Source organism: Mus caroli, chromosome 9 (genome assembly GCF_900094665.2).
Source record: "Mus caroli chromosome 9, CAROLI_EIJ_v1.1, whole genome shotgun sequence".
Classification (NCBI taxonomy): domain Eukaryota; kingdom Metazoa; phylum Chordata; class Mammalia; order Rodentia; family Muridae; genus Mus; species Mus caroli.
Genome location: NC_034578.1, coordinates 24,986,570 through 25,009,670, shown reverse-complemented (window position 1 = coordinate 25,009,670; position 23,101 = coordinate 24,986,570). Strand labels below are relative to the sequence as shown.

At 43.5% G+C, this 23,101-nt stretch overlaps 1 protein-coding gene across 3 annotated transcripts in view; it reads left to right on the top strand.

Moving 5' to 3' along the window:
• Window positions 1-23,101, top strand: part of Ntm (neurotrimin) — a 958,641-nt gene that overhangs the window by 764,853 nt on the left and 170,687 nt on the right. For all 3 annotated transcript variants that reach the window (XM_029481303.1, XM_029481304.1, XM_021172016.1), the window contains exon 3: window positions 13,941-14,173. In XM_029481303.1, coding sequence (XP_029337163.1) covers window positions 13,941-14,173 — 233 coding nt within the window. The remainder of the gene's footprint in view (window positions 1-13,940; window positions 14,174-23,101) is intronic.

Below are 23,101 nucleotides of genomic sequence, written 5' to 3'. Positions count from 1 at the left end.
ATGGCAGAGACCTCGTTACATTCTGAGTGATACCCACTGTATTGTCAAGCTCACAGCGAGTTCACTACTTAATCTATTCTCTAACCCATCAGCCACACAAACACTATTTTCTTTTATTGTGCATGCATTTTGTTTGTGTGAAGGTGTGTGTATGTGTATAGAGATCAGAGGAAAACTTGCTAGGATCAATTCTCTCTTTCGACCATGTGGACTCTGGGATCATATCCAGGTTACCATGCCTGGTGTCAGGTGCTTTCACCTGCTGAGCCATCTCATCAGTCCTAAAACACTGTTTCCAAACAAAAATAGCTGTATAAACTTGACCCCAGGATCCTTAAAGGTTCTATATATCTGTAAATACGTATTTTCAAAATGTTCAAGTATGTGCCACTTCTGGAAGAGTTTTCATGACCTATCAGATAAGGAATGATTTCCCCAGACCCTATATGTTTTCTGCAAATCACTAATAGTGTCCTGTCAGGACGCGTACCACATTTCTACGCGCCTATATTGTAACCACGCCCCTTCTGTAAGTCCCCTCCTGTATGAAGAGCATATGCCTGTGTCTCTATCTTTTGCTTTTGCAATGAATCTTTAAGTGATTAGCACAGTGGTGTTGTGAACATAGTAGGAACTCAGGGAATACAAAGGCAAACAAGTAGATTACTGAACTTTTTCAAATGCACCCTAGTTCATCCATGCAACTGTGAACAGAAGGACAATTAAGTGACCGAAAGAACATGCAGGAATCCCTTGAGCCACAAAGAACCCTTAACAGGAATCTAACTGCCAAACGTGTTTAACTCCAACCAGTGAGGTTATAAGGGATCATCTATGTGGGCAGTTCTCTGATGATAAGAACGAGTGAAGCATGTAAGAAGTACAGAGTTCAGCGTTCCCATTGTGGCTGGCAGTGGCTGGCTTCCCTACCATCCTCTCTCTCCTGCCTGCTGCTTCATTAAATCCAATATGAATTCTGTCCCACCATTCAACATCCCCAGGCCCTAGAGACAACAACTCATACTGCTACATACCCCATAGCGTGGCACGCAAGGGCCATTATAAGCTGCCTTTGATCTTTCTTTCTGGGTATTCTAGCTCTGTGCTTCACAGACCATCTTTGTCCTTTATGTATCCATATCTATGGGTTTAGGCACCTTTGTCATCCATGGAGTTGTCTCTATGAGCCTAGGCACATTTTTTTTCCACACCAGGGTCTCCCACCAGGTGTCCCTCTGTACTACTGAAGACTGGCCATGCTTGCATCTCTCTGCCCACTGTTCCTGGCTTCAAGCTCTGTGTGGTTACTGTGCTTTCTGCAGAGGCAGGGGCCATCTTTTCTGCTCTGTTTCCAGCACCTGGCTCTAGTGCAGCCTTTCCCTTCCATGTACTTTTCTGTGCAACCTGAAACCTTCTCACTCTCTCCCTTCTTATGGGCTCTACTAGTCAGGAAGCAGGTGTGAGAATTATAGATACCTTGAAGTAAGGACCAGATGCATACGGCATATGAGGCATACCATTCTAGGAGAGGGAACAGAAGCAGGGAGGCAAAGCAAGGCAGGGAGCTGAGTGCCTGCTCTGCCCCAGGCAGAGACCCACAGGATGGCTCAGGCACTCATCCCCGATGGGCAGCCTGCTGACGGCTGCCTGGAGGATACAAACTCTAGTTCTGTGTGAATGAGAGAACAGAGGCCTGTAGCCTAAAGGTGAGCCTCAGAACACAGAAATGGGCATTGCTGGTTAGAAACTGAAACTCAGAGGCTTGGGAAGCCATAGAGAGATCATGAGAGGGACCTGACAGAGCCAGGCTGAACGGATACCACTCCTGAGCTGGTGGGCACAGCACTGGGATCAATGACCAGACACCTGGCCTGGCTTCTATTCTCCTCCCAGCCTTCTGCTCTATGTCTCACATTCCTGAGGTGCCCCACACCCCCTCCATGTGCCCACCTGAGGCTTGAGTTGCTCTTGACTGAATCTTGAATTCTTTCCTCTATAGACCCGAGTCACTGAAGTCTAAGGTCTGATTTATTCTAGCTGTATTTCTTTGGTCAGCATCTGAAGCACAGGAGAAGACACATTTTTACCCTCGGGTTAAAACACTTGTGAGGCTCTTCTGGGCCTTTCCATCTGGCCCAAGGGAGTTACTTTTACAGCTCACAATCTCAGTACATACTACAGATAAAGAAAGAGATGTCTTAGCCTGGCAGCTGTTCCCTGTCTCTCTGGATTCTCACAGTGACCTACTCAATAAGGTCTGCTACTGGTGATGGTCAAAAGGAGTGAGGAGGTGAGTCTTGTCCATCCTCTCCACCATTAACAACAAGTTAGCTTAAGTAACTGTGCTTCCCTGAGAGAGATGCAACTGACCCAGGGCCAATGATGAAGAGACTTAACAGAACATGGGAAAGGGTGATGGCTGCCCAGGTATGAAAGAACAGGCTGAGCAGAGTATCACCCATCCCACTAGCAGAGAGACATCCCGCTCCTGTGGGAACTGCATTGCCTTAATTAACTATCTAGAGAGAGCCAATGAGCTTGCTGCACTTAGAGCATCCTTTATTTCCTTATCTCTAGGAGTGCTCATTTTTCCATACCCTGGGGAGTCTTACCTCCCTTCCTTCTCACAAGGCACAGGAAAAAGGCTCTACAGGACATAGATGGAAAAGGACAAGCCTCCAGCCACTCAGGCTACATTTACTTGCTGGTTCTGCCTCCTGCTTGGTCTGTTTCCCGACTCAGATGGCAGAAAGGGGGCTTTCTAACTAGACAACTGCTCTCCAGGGAGGATGCTTGCCTACTTACCAGCTGTCTCTCACTTCCACCCCAGCCCAGGCAATCACTTAGACACAGTGGCACCACAAGGAGGTGAAATGGTGTGTGGCCAAGGTCACTTAGTGAAAAAAAAAAAGAAAGAAAGAAAAAAAAAAAAAACAGAGACAACCCCACCCCACTGCCTTCCAACACGGGAGTTGCCCTGACCCCATGAGCAGCTCTGAGAGTCTGGCTCTCACCTCCCTGCAATTCCTTCCTAGTCATAGTGTTTGCATAGATAGCGAAGACTGTTTCATTGAGGTTTGATCCTGATTGCTTTCTTCCTTACCCTTTCTTGCACCAAATAGGGCCATACCTTTGAACAATTGTGCAAGCACTAGGCCATACACGCACATGGTGTTGGCAGCACTTAGCCTGAACTGTGGTTTGTCTCCTAAGCTTTGAGCTTCTCCCCACTCAGAGGTGTTTCAGGCTTAAATATGCACCTCACCGAAGTGATTGACAGATGGGTACCAAAGGCAAGGCATACACCGAGGCAGGGCTGAACGTGTTTTGCTACGTGTGCTAGAGATGAATGGCTCCAGGGATAGGGCCAGAAGTAACATACAGGCTGGCTTCACCACAGGCTGATACATATGTGTAAGGCTGCCAAGAAGATGCAGATCTTGTAGCCATACCTTGCCCTAACATGGAGGGAACAGCTTTCCAGTCTCTTTTCTACAACATAGTGGTTATAATGTGCTGATGTATCCCATCTGTGCCATTCACCAGCCTATCTCTTTGTGTACCCAAATTACCAGTAGAAAGTGTCTACTTAGACCTTTTGAGCTATGGTTTTTCCTCTAAGTGTTCTGCTAGGCTGGACATGACTTGTTGGCAGATAAAGAGCCATGAAGAAATCTCATCTCAGGTACAAACTTTATACAGACCATCCAGTGAGGGAGAACAAGATGAAAGAGTTAAACATGAAGGCGAGACTACAGATGGATCTATTTTCCAAAGCTATTTCTTTTTCCCCAGCTCCCTTGTTGATTCCTCGAGCTGCCCGCTATAGGGAGAAAAAGAAAGACATGCTCAATACTGCGTTTAACTTGCTGACACTCTGAGCCAGCCTTTGCAGAATGCTTTGTTTAATAACTTTGGCCACACTCTGTCCTTGAGATGGATTGAAAGTCTCTGGGCAGATTGGGCAAGCTACCTACTGTGATCAGAGATTGCACTGGAAGGAAATGGCATGCTCAAATTAGTTTATTTGAGAAGAGTTTTAGAATGTGGTTTTTACAAAGGTACTTCCATGGGATGGGTAAACAACAAAGGGCAGTCAGAACCTTGACACTGATGATGGGAGGAACAGGAGAAGGTCATAGATCCCTCTAGGGAGTGAGGTTGAGTGGGAAGGGTCTCTGGATAGGTTATGGTTTTGAAAGAAGAGCATAGCCTCTGGCACCAGCTCTCTTCCTTCCCTCTGCCATCTCTAGCCACTGCTTCATACTGGCTTAACACAGCTGGATGCTGGAGGGCAGAGACACCCCTTGATGTGATAACACCAGTCATTGCACTGTTGAGTCTGGGGACACACAGAGATCATGGTGTGCGGGCTTCATTTCATCACTGCTGTCAACGCAGTCTGTTGCATACACGTTACTGGCAGGCTCTAGAGAACTTATGCTAGCACCTTTCTGTGTGTTTCTATTCATCTCTGCCTGAAGCACTGTTTAACAAGCCTCCCTCCTCACAGCCATTTGAACACTCACCAGTTTTTAAATGGCCTTGATAGTCTTACCATAAGCCATTATGTAGGGGTTGGGGAGTGTCAAGGAATCGATTAGACAAATAATGTAGGTTGAATATCCCTAACCAGGAATGCTTGGGACCAGATGTGTTTCAGATTTCAGTTTTGTTTAGATTTCTGAGAATTAGCATAGGCACAACAATATGTCTTGGGATGGAACCCAAATTCTAAATTCAGAATTCATTAATGCTTTACATATACCCTGTAGCCTAAAAGTAACTTCATACAATTTAAACTTTTTTTTCATGAAATAACCTTTTATAACACAGAATTTTCCAATTCTGCCATCAAGGTCACATCTAAGAAATCTCAGATTCTAGATCATTTTGGATTTTTTCTTCTTTAGATTATAGATGCATAATTCATATATGGTTTCTGCCTTCCCAGGAATGCACATGACAGAAACAGACAATGCATGAGAAAACTGCCTGTAATAAGTAACAAGGTGATGTTTGCAGAACATACATAGGACAAAAAAAGAATCCCTGAAAATAAAAAGTAATTGGAATAAGAAATGATCTCTTAAAAACTTGGAATAGGAAAATGATTAGGTATTTTTGCAAAAGTCAATAAGGAAAGGCCATTTCATATGAAATCTCAAGTCACCAAAGCCTACTATGTAGAGAATTCAGACAATCACGGGAGAAGCAGACCTGTGGACACAATATGGTCCATGCCTGAAACATGTGGACTGGGTATGTCTGTTAGCCAGTGTGCTTCAGAGAAACAGAGCAAATGGGGATCCATCTGTCTATCATGTGCCCATGTGATATCTGCCTAGAGATTATAGGGTTTGGCTCACAACTCTACTATAAGTTTCAATATAAGCCAAAGACCTGAAAACCCAAAGAGAAAGTTTTCCAGAGCAGGAGTGTATGAATATTTTAGCTCAAACATAGAGAAGGGCTTGCCCTTCTTTTATTTTTTATTTTGTTAAGGTCTTTAGTGGTTTCAGTGATACAATTTCAAATTGATGAGGGAGGAGCTGACCTCCTTAGTCCATGGATCCTTGTGTTCTTCTCTTCTGGAAACACCCTCAGAGATATGCCTCCTCTCTATAAGTACTATCTAAATTAACCATCAAACTGGGTGGAGAGGAAATACTCCGGTCTCACTCAGTTGAGTTGAGCTCAAATGACAGGTTGAGTTTGAGGCAAGTTTCAATGAATGTCACAAATATAAGTGTTTTTATGCTATGTCCCTTAAGAATGGTGTTCTTCATGACTGGGTTATTTTGAATACACTTAGGAAATATAGAAAGGAAAGATTTTAAGTTGTTGGGCTTTGGCATGCAAGAAATAAAAGAGGTTGTGGGCCTTTGAAGACCTTACAGCCCATCCTTCCAGAGCCTGATTCAAAAGACAAGTTACAGTGCAAAACAGACAATGGAGATTTATTCAATATGGCTACTTTGAGAAGAGGAGCAAGACCTTGTAACTCCTTTCCAATCTATCTGGAGGATCCTGCCATGAAGGGTCAATTAATTTCCACTATCTACAGGCTAGCCTAAAACTATGCATAACTTTAGTTCTAAGAGCTCCAAGGCCCTCTTCTGCCTTCCATGAACACCAGCAACTGATGTGATTCACAGACATATTCAGGTAAAACGTCCATGCATTATAAAATAAAACAATTGACATATGCATAAATAAGGTCTTGGCCAAGGTATAATCTTGCCCCTCAATGTTATTTATCCTCCAGTCTCTCCTGCAATAAGGTCTGACAAACTGTCAGAACTATGTGAGTTCTCTTTCTGCAAAATAAGCTCCCCTCTGGTTTGCATAGGAGCCTAGCATTTTCCTTCTCCCAGCATGATGCTCCCAGGAAATTCCATATTCATCCTTTCATTAGGCTGATAGCCAAAAAGAGTCCCAGGAGACTCTTTATCTTCATTCCTGCAGAGACCCTTACAATTTGCCATGGCAGAGACATCTTCACATTACCCAACCATCTTATTCGGGCTGTGGACGGTGGAGCTCTCCTTTACAGATGTACAGACCGTGGGTTAGTTAGGAATGTTGTGGGAGCCTTAACTGAAAATATCATGGGACCTGCTGGGCTGCCCTGCTTCATTCAGGATTGGCATTAATACTGAGTTTTGTCACCAGTACAAATCACAATGCTATGCTATTCATTTTAGAAAAGTAAAAGTCCACCAAATGTCATTGAGTTTGCTTAAGACAGTGCTGGTTTATTTGATTTAGATAGAAAGGAGAGGTAGGGAGGTGTGTGTGTGGAGACTTTCTGGAAGGTCACAAAGAAAAGCCTTCCTGCTTTGTCCTCAAGGCATCAGTGAGTGGAAAGAGACTGTCTCCTTTGAGTTGGTTTCCTCTGATGTGTGGTATGGAGGGTTACATATACAACTGTGTTCACAGATATAGCCATGTAACCCAGACCTTTAACACACACACACACACACACACACACACACACACACACACACACAGAGTCTTCATGTTATTTTCCTCTTGAAATTTGTCAAAGATGGGGAGCAGCATTGAAATATTTGCTATGTACTTTGGACTTGACACAAAGAGAATAAGGCTTAGTTAGACCTTGCCTTTCAAGACTTTACAATCATGTAAAGGATATAAGAAATATACAAAGCTCTGGTAAGGAAACTGTCCATGTAATAGAACAGAGGACTCCTGGTGCATGGTCCACCTATGTATGGTTCTCTTCACCTTCTTCTTGACTCCATAGAGGAGAAAAGTCATTTTTACCACAGATGACTTAAATGAATCAGTGAAGCGAGCTTACTCAGACTTTGCAGACAGAGATGAGACTCTCAGCACTGCAGCCTGGCTTCAGCCATGTTGCCCAGCCCTCCCAGTCTCCATCCCTCCCCCTGACCACAGCTGTTTCCCAGCAGTGTGGAGCCACAGACACAGCATGGGATGTGTCCAACTGGTTCAGATTTTTGTTTCCCTCCTCCATTGCCTTTTCTTCTCCATCCCAAACATGTCCTCTGCTTCTTCTGAGGCATGGCCAACCTGGTCATTCTCTTCACAGGTAGGGAAGATGTCACTGTGTATGTCTGTTTTGTTATTCAAAGTTTAGCCAGTGCCAGTTGGGAGAAGGAAGGCCAGCTTGAAGTGAACCTAACTTCTGGAGTTTTTGTCTGTAAGATCCAATTCAATTCTATAAATAAGAATGTGAGTTCAGATTCGAAAAGTTATCCAGCAGGTTCAAAATATGCTACTGGTTCCTGGAGGTGCCTCTTACTATAAAGAGCTAAGGTGTCCATCTGCCTCTGAATTTCCATTGTATCCGAGATGATACAATCATCTAAGCCCCTTTGTTACCAGGTTTTCCCTGGCAAACACTTTCTCAGAGAAGCCAGTATGGAAGGCTCACACAAGAGTCTGGTGCTCTGGGGCTCAGTGAAGGTATCTTGAGCCACCCACATTGCAATACTTGCTGTGAAGGTAGAGGCAGATAGAGCATGTGCCAAATGCTAGGGGAACCACATTAGGAGGCAGCTGAAGCATTTCTGTATGATAAGAGACAGTTGTGACCAGGTGCTGTGAAGGACAGAAGCACTTATTTTGCTGTGGTCTCAAGCGTGCCGCCTTTCAACAGCAGTTAAAGGACCATTTGATAGGAGGAGCTGGCAGATTGCACACTGTCTGGATCCATTATTGCCCTTAGATCCTCAGGCAGGTGCTATCAAGAGAGGCAGGCTTGGCTTTTTCTCTTTCTTCAATAATCCTTCTCTTTATTTCGACACTCCGCCACTCTTTAGCGGGCTCCAAACAGACCATTTTAACCTATTTTTCTTTCAGTTCTCAAGTTCTCATCTTTCTCTTTTCTTATCCCAACTCCCAAAGTGGTGTGAGGCTGAGAGAGTTCACACTCATGCAGTCTTATTTCTGAGAAGTGTGTCCAGGGCTTGCTTGTGCACTTGGTGCTCTTCCTCGAGGTGAAGACACAATTACAGAAGAAAGCCACCAGTCTTGCTGTTTCTTGAAAATGGGGAGTGGGGAGACTACTTATTTTAAATCTCTGTGGCTTTAGATGTAGTTGCACACAACTACAGGTTTGGAAGCATTCTCTATCTCACTCTCTGTGAATCCATTTTTCTGGTGCTGGGTCCATTCCCGGCCAACTGCATGTGGCACTTTTTTATCACTGTAGTGCCCTGGCAATTATGTATAGAGCATTCTCGAAAGACTGACCCTTAGGTAGGTCAGTCTATTCACTACAAGAAGAAATGTCCAAAAGATAGACAAGGTATGGACACTCATATTTGCATTTAAAGGGGGCACTGGTAACCAAAAGCCTCCTCTAGACCTCCTTCCTCTGACAGGATTCTTCTGAAATGTTGGTTAGATCAGATTATGTGATGTCAATGAAGACCTCATGCAGAAGGAAAAGCTGATGCCGTGATGATGGGAAGCTGTATATTGAAGCTGCAAAGGCTGGAATATGTCTAGAGCTGGTGGCCAAGCACTCATGTTGGCTGTAGAAAACTGTTAGAGATGAACAAGAGAAATAGTGAGCTATAGAGCTCCATCCAGAAACCTTGTGTACACAGAAGGGTTTGTTCCATTGTTGGTGTAAGAGTCATGTTGGACAGTTGGGCAGCATGTTAAGTGGACCATTATGACAAAATATCCTTGAAAATAACTCAAGGAAAAAAGAACAAATTTTCACTTACAGTGGCCAAGCTTTCAGTCCAAGGTAGGCAGAAGGGTTGTTTCTCGACTGTAGGGAGATAGACCATCACAATAAAAGGGTATAGAACACTGAGTTGCTCACTTTGTGGTGGCCAAAAACTCAACAGGGTCAGAGACTCCATAATTCAATCATCTCTTGGGACTAGGTTTACTACCAGTTGGACCCAAGGCTTTATCATCCAAGTCTTTAGGGAGTCATACCCAAATCAAAACAAGAGAGAGGATGTGGAAGTAGAAGATGGGTATATCTTTAGATATGGGGGAACATGAGGACACGGGCATAAGTATGGCTTTGACCTTTGCTCTGATCTTGGCCACCAAAGCTGTCCCTAGCCAGGGGCTTTGGGACTTGTAAAAATTCAAATACTGAGAATCATGTTAGAGGCGAGTTTTAGAGAGAAGTGTATTCACAGGATGGAGTTTAAGAAGGGGAGAGATAAAAGGCAAGGGGAAGAGAAAGTGTATGGGGGTGATTGCAGAGCTTTTTATGTAGAAGGGCTTGTCAAAGGGCATAGCCTGGCTATCTGAGGGCTTCCTAAAGGGATTGTGGCAGAAATTGGAACTGGTGTAAGATATGGGAAAGGTCATCAGCTTGTCAGTCTAGATGTTCATACCAGATGTCCAGGTCCCCCCTCTCTATGTGTACCTTGTCAGATATAGTCTTTAGTTGATGTGCTCTGTAAGATGGTAACAACAAAACAGGAGCAGAACCCTCACCTGGCCTTGCACTCCAGCAGAAGCATCATCTGAGCTGACACTTTGGGGGCCTGGCCTACCTGAGCACTTCCTGTGTCTTTTTCTCATAAGTGACACATTCCTAATGTGCAGGACACCCATTGCCACCCTTTCCTTCTACGGTCTCTGTCCTAACCTTTAACTCTTTCCTGCTATCTGACAAGAGTCCATCTCCAGCTTCCCCTGCTTGAAGTTGTCAGGCAAGGATAAGTTTAAAACCTTATTCCCTCCTAGTTAATCGTATCTTTATTGTCTTCCTTTAAAAAGTGAAAGAACATGTGCTTTAAGAATAATTACATAGAATTCTTTGGAGGCATGTCTGCAAAGAATGGACTGTTAGCCCAACTTCCCACCCTAATATTTACCTCTCTCCACCAACCAAGCACTCACACTGACTGAGGGGCGATTATCTATTTCATTTTTTTTAAGCCTGGAAGAAATGTCTTCTCTGCATTGTTATAGAGCCTGGATAAATGAGACAGATAGATGGGGGCAGGTATGAGCAGGTGACAGGAGTTGGCTGCCAAGTTACCTTTGTGATCCATCTCTGCAGACGCCTGTGTTAATTCCAGGGAGACTCAGCAAGACTGATACACAGCCATGACAGTTTGGACATCTCAACATGACCTTGGATGTGCCCAAAACCACAGCTGAAATGACGCCAACTTCTCAGTGTAGTATATCACAGGGGCTACATAACTGTGCTGGAAATTGGCTGCATTTAGAGTGTTAGCTTGTTTGCTGAGGAACCTGTCTGGCCCTGTAAGGCAGTGTGGTATGATGAGACAGCTTCTCCTTCAGTCCAATTTCAATAATTAGATACCGATATGGCAGTCCAGGATGTCCCTCTGGTACTCCTCATAAGGTCGTGAGAAACTTCTGGGCTTCAACAATTGTGCCCATGCCTCAGGTTCTACTAGTCAGCATTTCCTGCCCCATGGACTTTTAATGGTATCTGGTTTAATTTCAGCAGACGGGAGAGAAAGTCACCAAGAATCTGCTCTGGCTTTCCCAGAATACAATGCTTCCCAGAAAGTTTTCTGCTGCAAAGTAATGCCTTCAGCACAGCCCAAGATGGAGACCACTGTTATGTGAGATTTGCAAAGAAAGGAACACAGTCAGGATTGTCCTTTGTCAAGGGTCTCTCAGTGTGTCTTAGACACACACTCTCTGTGTATTCTGGATGTTTTCTTTAAAGTGGAAAATGAGGCTTGGAGTACAGTCTAGACTAGGCCAGGTACAATGTGCCTTCAATTTACCTAGAGATCTTATTAAAATGCACTTTCTGATTCACTGCCTCTGATGTTGGACTTTGGATTTTGCACTTCTAACAAGCTCCCGGGTGATGGTGATGCTGTTTGTAATGTAGAAGCTGTGTGCTTGCCAGTCATGTGTTAGCTGGGAGGTGTGGTCCCACCACTTCCCAAGTGCTAATGTGTACACAATTCACCTCTAGATAAATGTTCCTCAAAGAATGGTTCAGGGTTCTAGGTGAATGCCTTCACCCAGGAGCCCAGCCTGAAAGCATAGTGACACAGGCTTGTAATCCTAGTACTCTGAAGGCCAAGGCAGAAGGACAGAGAGTTTCGGATTAGTAGCCTAGGTTACATGGAGTGGGGTGGAGGAGACAGAGACAGAGACAAAGACAGACAGACGGATGGAATATCTGATCTGTACCAGATCAGAACCTATTTTTAAACAACATCTCACAGTTTACAAGATGGGGGCGGGGCAGTAGAGCTGCCTTCATGACTGCTGAGTTGCAAGCCTACATTTGGATTGCCACTCTGCTCTCACCTTCTGGAACTTCGCACTGACAGAGGCTCTGTCTTTTCCTTTGGCCTCAGGCTCCATCAATTATATAGGTGGTCCTGAATTCACCATTCTGTACAGCAACTTTCAAAGTCTCGTTTGTATGTGTTTCAACTGAGCTCCTGTTATAAAACTTGATATTTCTCAATGCTTAAAGGTTGAATATGTGGCATAAGGAATGGTAGAGCTCATGGACCTCACATGTGATTCTGGTGTACCCTACACATCACTTTTGAACCAGTACCCTGGCATCTCCCTAGTTGGGTCTTCCACCATTTTAATGCCATGTATAATATTACACTCTTTCTGCAGCATTGCCAGAAAAATCCCCTCAGCATTGGGAACCTGTTGGACCCTGGAGCAAATATGCTTCTGACTGGACAAATTTTCCCATAGGGTCACTCAGCAAAAGGTTCCACTGTGCCTTAGTGACCTCTGGTGATGACATGACCTCTACACAATCAAAATAAGGAGGAGGTGCAAGGAGAACCACGGGTGGACAGGGCTTACTGGTGGATCTTGGCTCTATCTATCTATCTATCTATCTATCTATCTATCTATCTATCTATCTATGGTAACAGACCATTTTGAGGATTCAAGAGAAGCAAAACCACTTTGGGTTAGTCCTTTGCCACTGGAACAAAATACTTGTGAAACAATGTATGTTAGGAAGGGTTTATTTTGGCTCGTGGTATCACTGGTGTGAGTACAACATACTTGGTGAGGTGGAAGGTTTCAGCAAGGTGGTTCACATAAATGCAGCAGGAATCAGAAGAAAACGGATGCCTGTGGCAACCTGATATGGTGAACACCAAATACTTTGGTGATTCTTCCTTTAATCCTCTCAAAGATAAACCCATGTATGTTCTTTATTAGTCTTCAACAGTTTCTGAAGTCCATGGAGTTGGCAACCAGCATAAATCATGATGCCCTCCCATTGAAAAGGTCACTGTGAACATTCTGCAGCATATGCAGTGCTGAGCATGAGAACTTAATGGGGAATTGCTCTCCAACACTTTCTCTTTCCTAGCATAAGACACAGACAGGTTGGAACTCTGAAGTCCTGGTTTGTTCAAAACAGAAAACAGATGTGAGCATCTTCTTCAAAGATTTGTTGTAGGAACCAAATGAAACTGTATGCATGTAAGAGTGCTCTATACACTTAAGTACAGGCATTTGAGACATCATTATACAAACTATGTAACACTGATATTCCCAGCATTATAGTTAGGAGTAGGGCTTGTGAGTTTAGCCCTAAGCCATAGGACATACTTGGTATGACAAGAGAGAGAAATGAAGACAGACAGAGAGATAGGATGAAGGCTTGGCAAAGTTACTGGGAGCTTTCAAAGTACAGAAAAGAAAAGGAAGCTTCCACAATTTGAGGACTCCAGATGCAAAAATAAAAAGAAAGGGAATCTATTTTTATATGTGCAAACAGTTTTTTTGAGATTTTAGAAAATGTCTTTAGTCTAGCAATAATTGAACATTTCTGCCCTGGGTATAATGAAGATAAATAGCAAGAGTGGTGGTCCGTATTTAGTTTTGACTTTAGAAGCCTTCTGTTGGAATTTGCTATATTGAGATAAGTGGAAGGATGCTTTGTAGTTAAAGCTCAGTTTAGGAGCCAGCACATATTAACTGTGAATTAGAAAAGCATTTAGCATTCTTGTGCCTGAATTCTTTTTCCAATGAAGTACATCCCACTGGGCTGTTGTGAGTACAGAACAGCTTAGCATACCCCAAACTCCCAGACAGATGATGGGGATTATCACTGTCCACACCATAGGGGTTCTAGAGCTGAGTTATGAGGACCAGAAAGGTCCTAAGGTTCTAGACAGTCTGAGGGTGCAAGATGACTTGGGTTTGCACTTAAAGGTTATTTGAAATGAAAATTTCTTCCTGTGGTTTTAGAGGCACTAACTTTTCAGAACCTTGAAAGTTCACACAGTGAAGCCACAGCCCTGCAAGTTCTGTATTGGTACGTTCTGGAACAATGTACTCAGTAAAGCAAACAGGGCAAATGCATGTCTGTCCAATAGGAGAGAGAGCGAAATATAAGGCATGATGAAGTACGCTAGCCTGGCGCTAACAACTTTTGCCTTCTTATTGGTCCTTTTACTTATCTGTTTGGTCTTATCTTGCAGGTGCACAATTGACAACCGAGTCACCCGGGTGGCCTGGCTAAACCGCAGTACCATCCTCTATGCTGGAAATGACAAGTGGTGCCTAGATCCTCGTGTGGTCCTCCTGAGTAACACCCAGACCCAGTACAGCATTGAGATCCAGAATGTGGATGTGTATGATGAGGGCCCTTATACCTGCTCGGTACAGACAGACAACCACCCTAAGACCTCCAGGGTCCACCTCATTGTACAAGGTGGGTGGGGCTTGGCTGGGAGGCCTGAGAGGGTGGCTGGGAATATCAACATTCACTGATTTTTTTTTCCATGATCCTAATCCAAGCTAGGTTGGCTGTTCTTCCCAGCAAGTCCTCTCTGGTGGTCATCTTGAAGCTAGACACGGAGCGTTTCATCAATTTACTTTTTGAGTTGAACCAGTTTTTCTCCTATTCCAGTAATATGTTTTGTACAAAATTATTGTCTAATTATTTCTTTCCTTGGCTTTTCCTCCTCTTAGCATTTTTAAAATGTTGCATACAACTACAAGTTTGTTTTATTTTAAGATAAGAATTTTAATGTTCTTCGGTTGTTGTACATATATACCATGCCATAGACCTGTCTTCCATGATGTCAAAGCCAAGAAACAGTACCCAGGATCTTATCTCAACCATACCTTCCACATACCCATTCAAGTGTAGGGTGCTTGCCCCTTCTCCATCCAATCAAGTTTTGACTTCTCCATGCCTCTGCTATAAGACTGGATTCTCTCCTTCCTATGTTCTCTTCTTGTCTATACTTTGTAGGCTTAAGGTTTGTTTGGGGTCCTCCTGTTGTTTTTGTGGACTTTGTGGCATTTCTCCAGGTTCTCCTCTCTCTGCTTCTCATATCACAGGTCTGGTGTTCAGCCCTTTTCAAAATCACAATGGTCCTGAGGCACCAGACAACATTTAACAAGTAGATGAATTTCTAGTTACTGAACAACAGCTTTGAGCTACATTGTCTGCTTTCTGACGGAGAGAGAGAGACCTCAAATATTACTGCACCCCTGAGGCTTTTTCTTGCAAAATAGGGTGAATGTGAGGAGTGGGGTGAGGATTACATTTATATGTAGGTAAACTAAAGCCCTTAGAAGAAAGCCTCACCTGTGGAGGATAATTTACCTGTTTGTCATCATGCTATTGGATGTCCCCTTTGATTTCTTTTCAAATACAATGGATATTTTTAAACATTTAGTCATGTTTCATAGTAGATTAAATACTTGCTTTGTTCTCTGAGAACTAAAGATACCATGAAGTAAAATTCTTGTTGGAACTTTTGTGGGTTTCTCCTCGTCCTCGGCGTCCTCCTCCTCTTCTTCCTTAGCCTGATCCCTGGCTCTCCTCATCCAGCACAATGGCGGGTGTCAGGCAGAGCCATAAAGTTCGCCTTGCAGGAGCCTGCCTTCCTGGAAGTACACTTGAGAGTAGGATGAAAACCTGAGGAGACTGGAGAGAGACAAAAAGACTAGGGGATTGAGAAGACAAATTGGAAGAGTGAGGGAGAGCCATTGTGAGCAGAGAAGGAAAGCAGAATGCCGTCATAAACCAAACAGAGCTACGAGGAGTAGAATGGGGCAAGCAGCCATGAGATGAGAATACGTTAGAATGAGGGGACACTTGAGCACACGTTAGAGGGAGGCGAAGGTAGCAGCCAACTGGGAATGATCAGGCTGTGGTAGAGTATGGTCACCTCAGGGTTTTATAACTTTTGCTCACTGTTTTTTCTCTTCCCCCAAAGGAAAGTATGATGTTTCTTTTATTGATTCTATAAATGAGTATATATATATATTTTTTTTTGCAAGCAGCTTTGTGCAAATAGAGTTTTAAAATAGAATTGCATAGCCAGTACTTGAGTGTCTTATAAATAGCAGATTAGGTACTGCTATGTGAAATGTTTGTTTGTGTGTATACATTTTCAACGTACAAAAGATTTTCCTTGTAGATAGAAAGAGAGACAACGTAAAAGTTAAGGGTCACCATTCTGTGGGGTAGCTTGGTGAATGCTCTGGGGAAGCCATCTGCCATCTCTATTAGGCAGAGGCAGTACCTCACAAGTCCTTGCTTGGGCAGAATGTCCTGCAATGACCAAGAACGGCTATGAGATTTGAGCACAGCTTTGCTGCAGGAAGCAGCACTATTACGGAACGTGAAAGAGGACAAAATAGAAAACAAGAGCACCTCTTAGAAAATAAAGGAACAGTTTTTAGTCACTGTTTTTGTATACATCTTCTTGGACACATTCAAACATACCTGTGCTAAATAGTAGACTGCCTTTTACACATTGGGAATTTAATAAATGCTTATTGAAGCAAATGTCTGGAATTATAGTACAAAAGATCTTACATGGGCTCTGAGAGAGAAGGATGGATAGCTGGGAGGTGGGGGCAGCAGGAGGGAGGGAGGGGACACAGCCTACATCTGTCTTCACTCACGTCCAAGCTAATGGAAAATGTCTAATCCATAGCCAGGTGTTTACGTCTGTGACTTGGCTAGGTGCCCTCTTCCCATGACACACCATCTTGAGTATTGGAATCTCATCTTGGGCTAATTTTCGAATGCTGATGGGTGTATTGATCTGGAAACAAGCTGGGTTAAAAAAGGCATTGGTCTTGTACACAGACTCAGCCCAAGCTAATCCCCTGTCAATATGCCTGGGCTGAGTATTATTGACACGTTAATGAATAGAGGACCATAGTTTTTCCAGAGTCAACCTGTCCCGTACTTCAAAACAATCAGACAAACTAAATAGAGCCAGACTCCGTATTGGAAAGAGGATATACTACCATGCAGGATTAAAAAAAGAAATATATTTATCTTGGGATCATTTATTATACTGAACAGAGACCCTAATTCCCTTAGCAGAAACTGGCGGTCTGAATTTAAGTTGCTTTTCAACCAAACACTGTTGGAATGTAAGTCAGGTATATCAATTTCTCCAGATATTATTGTGATCATTTAAAAAGAGAAATGCAAACATCAGTAACAAGGAAGAACAGACCTAGAATTGTGCCCATGTATACTTATATCAGTATAGCCTGTACCATGTGTGTGGGTACATACTGGGAGATGTGGAGGAAAGGACATTCACCACTTTTGCAATCTGTCTGAAATCCAAGATATTTTTAGCATCATGATTGTCAAATATCCTATGCATCCCATTGGCTCTTTACGCTAAATCTTTCTTTAACATTGCAGTTCAAAATGACGGACTTTTACAATAATCATGACAACATAACCACATCTGCCCAAGAAACAGACACATATGCGTTCATCCCATTCTGCAGTAGTTACTGATTGAGAAACATCTCTTGCAGTGTGTGCTCTCGCTTGGAATAGGTACATAAGAATGGAGACAAGACTGCCCTTGAAGACCCAGTTCACTTTTGTCTGCAGAGATGAAATGGTGTATTAGTTTTCCAAATCATCCCCAAGAATTTGTATAAGTACAGATGCTGTTGCCTGAATATCTAGTTTATAAGTTGTTTTATTTATTTTGTCTTAAAAAAATTGGTTGATGTCATAAATTCTCCTGAACCCTTTTTGTTTTCTCATGATGATAGCAAAGCATGGCTTCTAGAAGAGGAGTGGTCAGGTCCCTCAAATGTGGGCTGGGTTCAGTTAGGGTTGGATTGGAGCTTATAGTTCTTACCCATAGCAGACAGCATGCAGAAGGGGACAGACAGAGCCATCATGAGTCCCAGTGAGATGAACATTGTATGGCAAGACCCATTAACTCATTAGTGGGAGTCCAAGGAAGACCTGGATGTGCTGTCTTCAGCCTGGGACAGGGATAGCCAGCCTGAAGGTGCTAGGATGAGCAGCTTGGAAGGAGAAGGATCCAGTCTGGAAGCAGAACCCAGATAATTAAATAGGCCAAGTCCCCTTGGCCAGGTTGGAAAAGGCTGTCTCTGAGGAAGAGGAAGTGCTTTGGAATCGTATTGAAGGTAGGTAGCAGATAATGTATCAGGAAGGTATGCCCTGAGCAGAGATTGACTTAACTAGCTACTCATTAGAATATCAGTGTAAAATATCAGAAATAAGAACAGACGCTTCTTCAGTCACAGGAGCGGTGTTTTCTACCACAGTTAATGATGCAGAAATTGAGCATGGACCTGAGCTTTAGCATATCACAGACAGCACTGCTGGACAGTGCCACCAGTGACCACCAGTATGATAAGGGTACATTTCCCTGCCATGAAGGATCAGGTGTGGTGTGGAAATGGATTTTGGAAAGAAGACAGAAGTAAGAAGTGATGGCAATCTTTAGTAAAGAAAACAAAATTTGCTGGATGGAAGACTCTCAGAGTTCTTTCTGTACGTGGTGCAGAAGAGAAAGTCTAGAGTCCAAAGGTGACTGTGAGGAAGATGGCATCCAGAAGGTGGAGAGTAAGATGTGCCACTCACGGATTTGCATAACCAGTTAGGCAGCCAGAATATAAGCTTTTGGATTGGAGGTGGAGCTCATCTTTGAAGGATACTGCTCATGTAGAAAACACAACTTTGGTTTCAAGTGCCCATATTAGGTGGCCACCATCACCTGTAACACCAGTTCCAGAGGAGCTAACTCCCTGTGTCTTCTGCAGGCACCTGTACTCACAGGCACATGCAATAACACACACATACACACACACACACACAATTAAAAACAAGATAAATTTTGTGAAAAAGACATCCATCATTTTGCCCTTCAAACTTCATCTTCGTGGCTGTGATTAGTGTCTGCTTCTGGAATCATGCTGCATACTTCAGCTCTCAATGTTGCTGCCAAACAAACTTTGTGTCCTCCAAGATGGCCATCCCCTTACTGCTATTGGTCCTAATAATGGAAAAAGTGAGACCTTGGAAAACAGAATAAAGTACTTGCTGCCAATGAATCCTTTGCCATGTTGCAGGCAGCTAAAGAAGACAACCAAAGACCCCTTTGTCTCCAAATCCTGAGTGTTTGTATTACAAAGCCCTAATGCATGACTGCAGCATACACCAGGCCTTCCTCATTCAAGCATGGAGAAGGACTCCTCAGCCTTGACCAAGTACCTGTGGGACTTTAATCTCACCTAGAAAAACATTTGCATGATAGAGAACAGCAGAAGGCAGAATTTATAGAAACAAAGATATTCCTTTTATAATAAGAAAGGAGCCTTTGGTGTCTTTATCAGTTTCCCAGGCCCTATCTAGGTCTCTCTATTGTCATTTGTGTATCTAATCGCGCCCCCCCCCCACTTTGTTTGGTGCAAATGAGTTTTCCTCTTTCTCTCTAGGCAGAGTTAATCTGAAAATCCCTGCTATTGTCTCATAGTTAATTACCTGCCTTTGGAGTCAAGCAGCTTTAAAGCCCCAGTGTTGGAAGGAACTGCTGATGTCTACTGTACAGGAAAGGATGGAGGGAGAGGAGCCAGGACAGAGGACTCAGCCCTTGTGTTCCTGGGAGTCCAGGGGGAGGAGACTGGCCTGGGAGACCTTCAGCCAGCTGGTGACATACACAATTCAACTGTGGCCATGCTAACCCTTCATTTACCTTTTATTGTCTCCAGGTTTCTGATCCCCTCTTCTTTCCAGCCCTGTCATATTTATTTATGTTTCTTTTGCTTTCTAATCATGAATAATTAATTGACCTTGTCAAGCCAAACTCATTACTGCGATTAAGAGAATGGGAACAATAACTTTGAATTTCTTGATACCTATGCACCACAGACTTCTAAGTTGAACCCCAACAAAAAGAAAATTGAAGCACAAAATATCAAAGAGGATGGTGTGATCGGATCCTTACTTTGAAAGTGAAGATATCTGTCTCTCCACACACAGCAGGATGTGTCATCTCCTTCTCATACTCTCAGGCTCCTGGAGAGCAGAGAAGACCTTATGACTAGTGTCCATTCTAGCTCCATCTAGCAGCATCCATAATAGAGGTCAAGAGCACCATGCAGCTCACAGTAGACTGGAGTCACCTCACCCAGAAGAACTTTATATTCTTGTCTGCACCTCAATCGCCCCCAGTGAGAGACAGTAGAAAAAGCTTGGACACTCTCCTCTTCTGTTTCCTCCAAGATATATGAAAATGTACATTTTGTTTGATCACAAGGTCCTGCATTTAAATTTGGTAGAACTTTGAAAAGGTACAAAAATGAAATTCTACTATGAAACTGAAGTGTTCCTCAAAGGGTTATGGAAAATGGTGAAGAAGTAGGCCTTTCTCCCCTCAGTTAATCTGCAAAATGTAGGCAGTATGAGATGAAGCTTCTTGCCCTACTAGCAGAGGAAACCCTTACAGACAGTGGAAAGGCATCCCTTGCAAGAAGACCTAGGCCCATGCTCCCATCTCAGTAAGTCCACCCCAAGCATGTATATCTCTTCCACAAGCCAAGCTGGGTGACCTAAAGTGGCCTCAGCAAAAACACTACATTTGAAGTCACACTGGCTTCATTAAAGTCATTTCTGTGCCTTCTGATATGGCTAAGGTGGTAGGGTGGGGTGTGTGTGGGGGGGACTTTTATATTTCCTATGCACTTTGGAAAACGTAGCATCACCTTTCCGATCCCAATAGTAGACAGGGCTCTTCTGAAAATCTTTTACTCCACACACAGTTCTGAGGGAACATGGAATCAGGTAGCCCTGACATCTTCCCAGAACTTGTGGGAGTCTGAAGCTTTCCTCCAGGTGAGCAGTTAGGGCTCCCTGGGGATATTCGTCAGGCATCCAAGAACATTATTTCCCTGAGGTGGTTTCCCTGGGGACCCTGAACTGCTTCCAACTACCTCAGCTTCACCATGGGATGGAGAAGTCGGCAATGTTTTCCCCTGTATCTTTATTCCTTCTGCAGCCTCCAAGTAAAAAAGGTTGTCATTTTATCTGGGGCAAAGAATGAATACCAGATCCTAAATATCAGCATTGTCAAAATATACTTTGCGTGGCATCCCATTCCCATGTCAGAGGTATTGGTTTATTACAACTGATTGTGCAGCTGAGATTCTTTTTTTAAAGCTCCTTCCTGCTTAAACTTTTCAAATACTTATTATTATTACTATTATTATTATCTTTAATATATTTTACAGTCCAGTCATTATCCCTCTCCAGTTCTGCCCTCTGACAGTTCCTCATCCTTTTCCTCCCCTCCTGTCTCCAAGAGGATCTCCCCACCTTCTCCCACAAGCTCCCATAACCCTCCAGACATCCCCATTCCCTGGGGCCTCAAGTATCTCAGGGTTCGGTGCATCTTCTTTCATTAAGGCCAGACTAGTCAGTCCTCTGCCGTATATGTGTTGGTGGCCTCGGACCAGCTAGTGTATACTTTCTGGTTGGTTACTCAGTGTCTGAGAGATCTCAGCAGTTCAGGTTTTTTGAGACTGCTGATCTTCCTATGATGTCTCCTTCCTCATCAACTCTTCCAGCCTTTCCCTAATTCAACCCCAATGGTCCTTGACTTCAGACAATTGGTTGGGTGTAAGTATCTGCTTCTGTCTCAGTCACCTGCTTGCTGGGCTTCTGAGAGGGCAGCCGTGCTAGGTTCCTCTCTGTAAGTATATCATAACATCAGTAATAGTGTCAGGCATTGGAGCCTCCCCATGAGATGCGTCCCAATTTTGGCTGGTTTTTCCCTCAGTCTCTTCTGCCTTTTTGTCCCTGCAGTTCTTTTAGACAGGAACAATGCTCTTAAGTATTGAATGAGGTCTTTTGGAGACTTCATGGGGAAGCAGTACGTATCTAATTCTAGAGTATGTCCTCACTGTCATATCCCTAAAGGCTTCTGTAGTTCAAGGCTGCAGGCTATGTACACAATGGTGTGTACAGAGTTCTATCAAAGGCAGTAGAATTGATCTCAGTGCCCTCACTGACCCATGAAGACTCTTGCCTGCTCAAAAAGACTGGTGTACAGTCTGCCTTACAACTTGCATTTAGGCCACTCTTCTCTTCTTAAGAAAACTAAAAATCCTTACATTCTTTGGGCCTTGACAGACATTGTTACAGAAGGCACTCTGCCTATCCATTGTTAAATAGAAGGTTATCAGATAATACCATTGAATCCCATTCGATGGCATTTTGAAATCAGGTGCTAGGAACACAAAAATCATGTAGCATTCCTGACATTACAGTAGAAGGGACCACATTATAAACAAACCATTATCTTGTTAAAGCAGAGATTGGGGCATCCATGTGGATATAAATTTGATGAATTACTGAAAGGGAGTAAATGTAGTTCCCTGATAATTAGCATCAAAGGACTACATTCATAAGTGGGACTTATTAGATGCTCTGAGGAAGAGATGTTGTCCTAGGTAGGAACCACAAGGGACAGAATCTGGTGACATATAACTCCCAGAATGAAGAGGGGCACTGCTTATGTGTCACAGAGCAGGGCCAGTGAGTTGCTCTATCTCAGTTTTGGATGGATGGAGATGTGTAGTTTTTCTCCCCAGACTTGGCTTTTTGTGATACACAGGCAAGAATGCTGTTTCTATTCCTCGAGGCAATGTGGATTTAATGGTTTTGACATTGGACACTGTCCACAAAGCTATCAGTGGAATGGAACATGACAAGCACCTTAGTTAATAAACCTCGAGAGGAAGGGAGAAGTCTTGGAAGGAAAGAAAGCATCCAATCCCCACTGGTTCTGTGTCCCTTGTGCTGCAGCTAAGACGCAAACGAGACAGATTGCCAAGACCTGTCTACCACCATGTCTGTTGCCGGGAGCACTCTGCTTCCACCTGCAGTCACAACAGTGATTAACATGTCACAGTGTAGTCAAGAAGTAGCTCTGTATGCACTCAGAAGAAGAGTGTATAACACTGGGCTCAACACATCACTGTAATGGTGAACTTGAGAGCATGAGGCTGCAGCCAAGGGTAGATGACAACCACAGCAAGGGCGACCAGAAGCTAGCTTCTTATTTTATCTGAGAGATCATGGGCCATGGAGGAGAAGGCTTACCACTTTGCACATCTCCAGATGAATTTAGAGTTCTAAAAGTCTGCACTTGGAATATACTGGAAGACTGGTGTTCCTAATGAACGTCAACTGTGGCCTGCAGTGTCTAACATTGGTAGAAAGTCTAGCTGGCATCTGCTGGAGTTCAGCTCAGAAGTACAATGCTGCTGGAGTTGCTGGGGCCCCACGTTTTTCTTTTGATCTTCATTTCATGTTATTTGAAAAGAA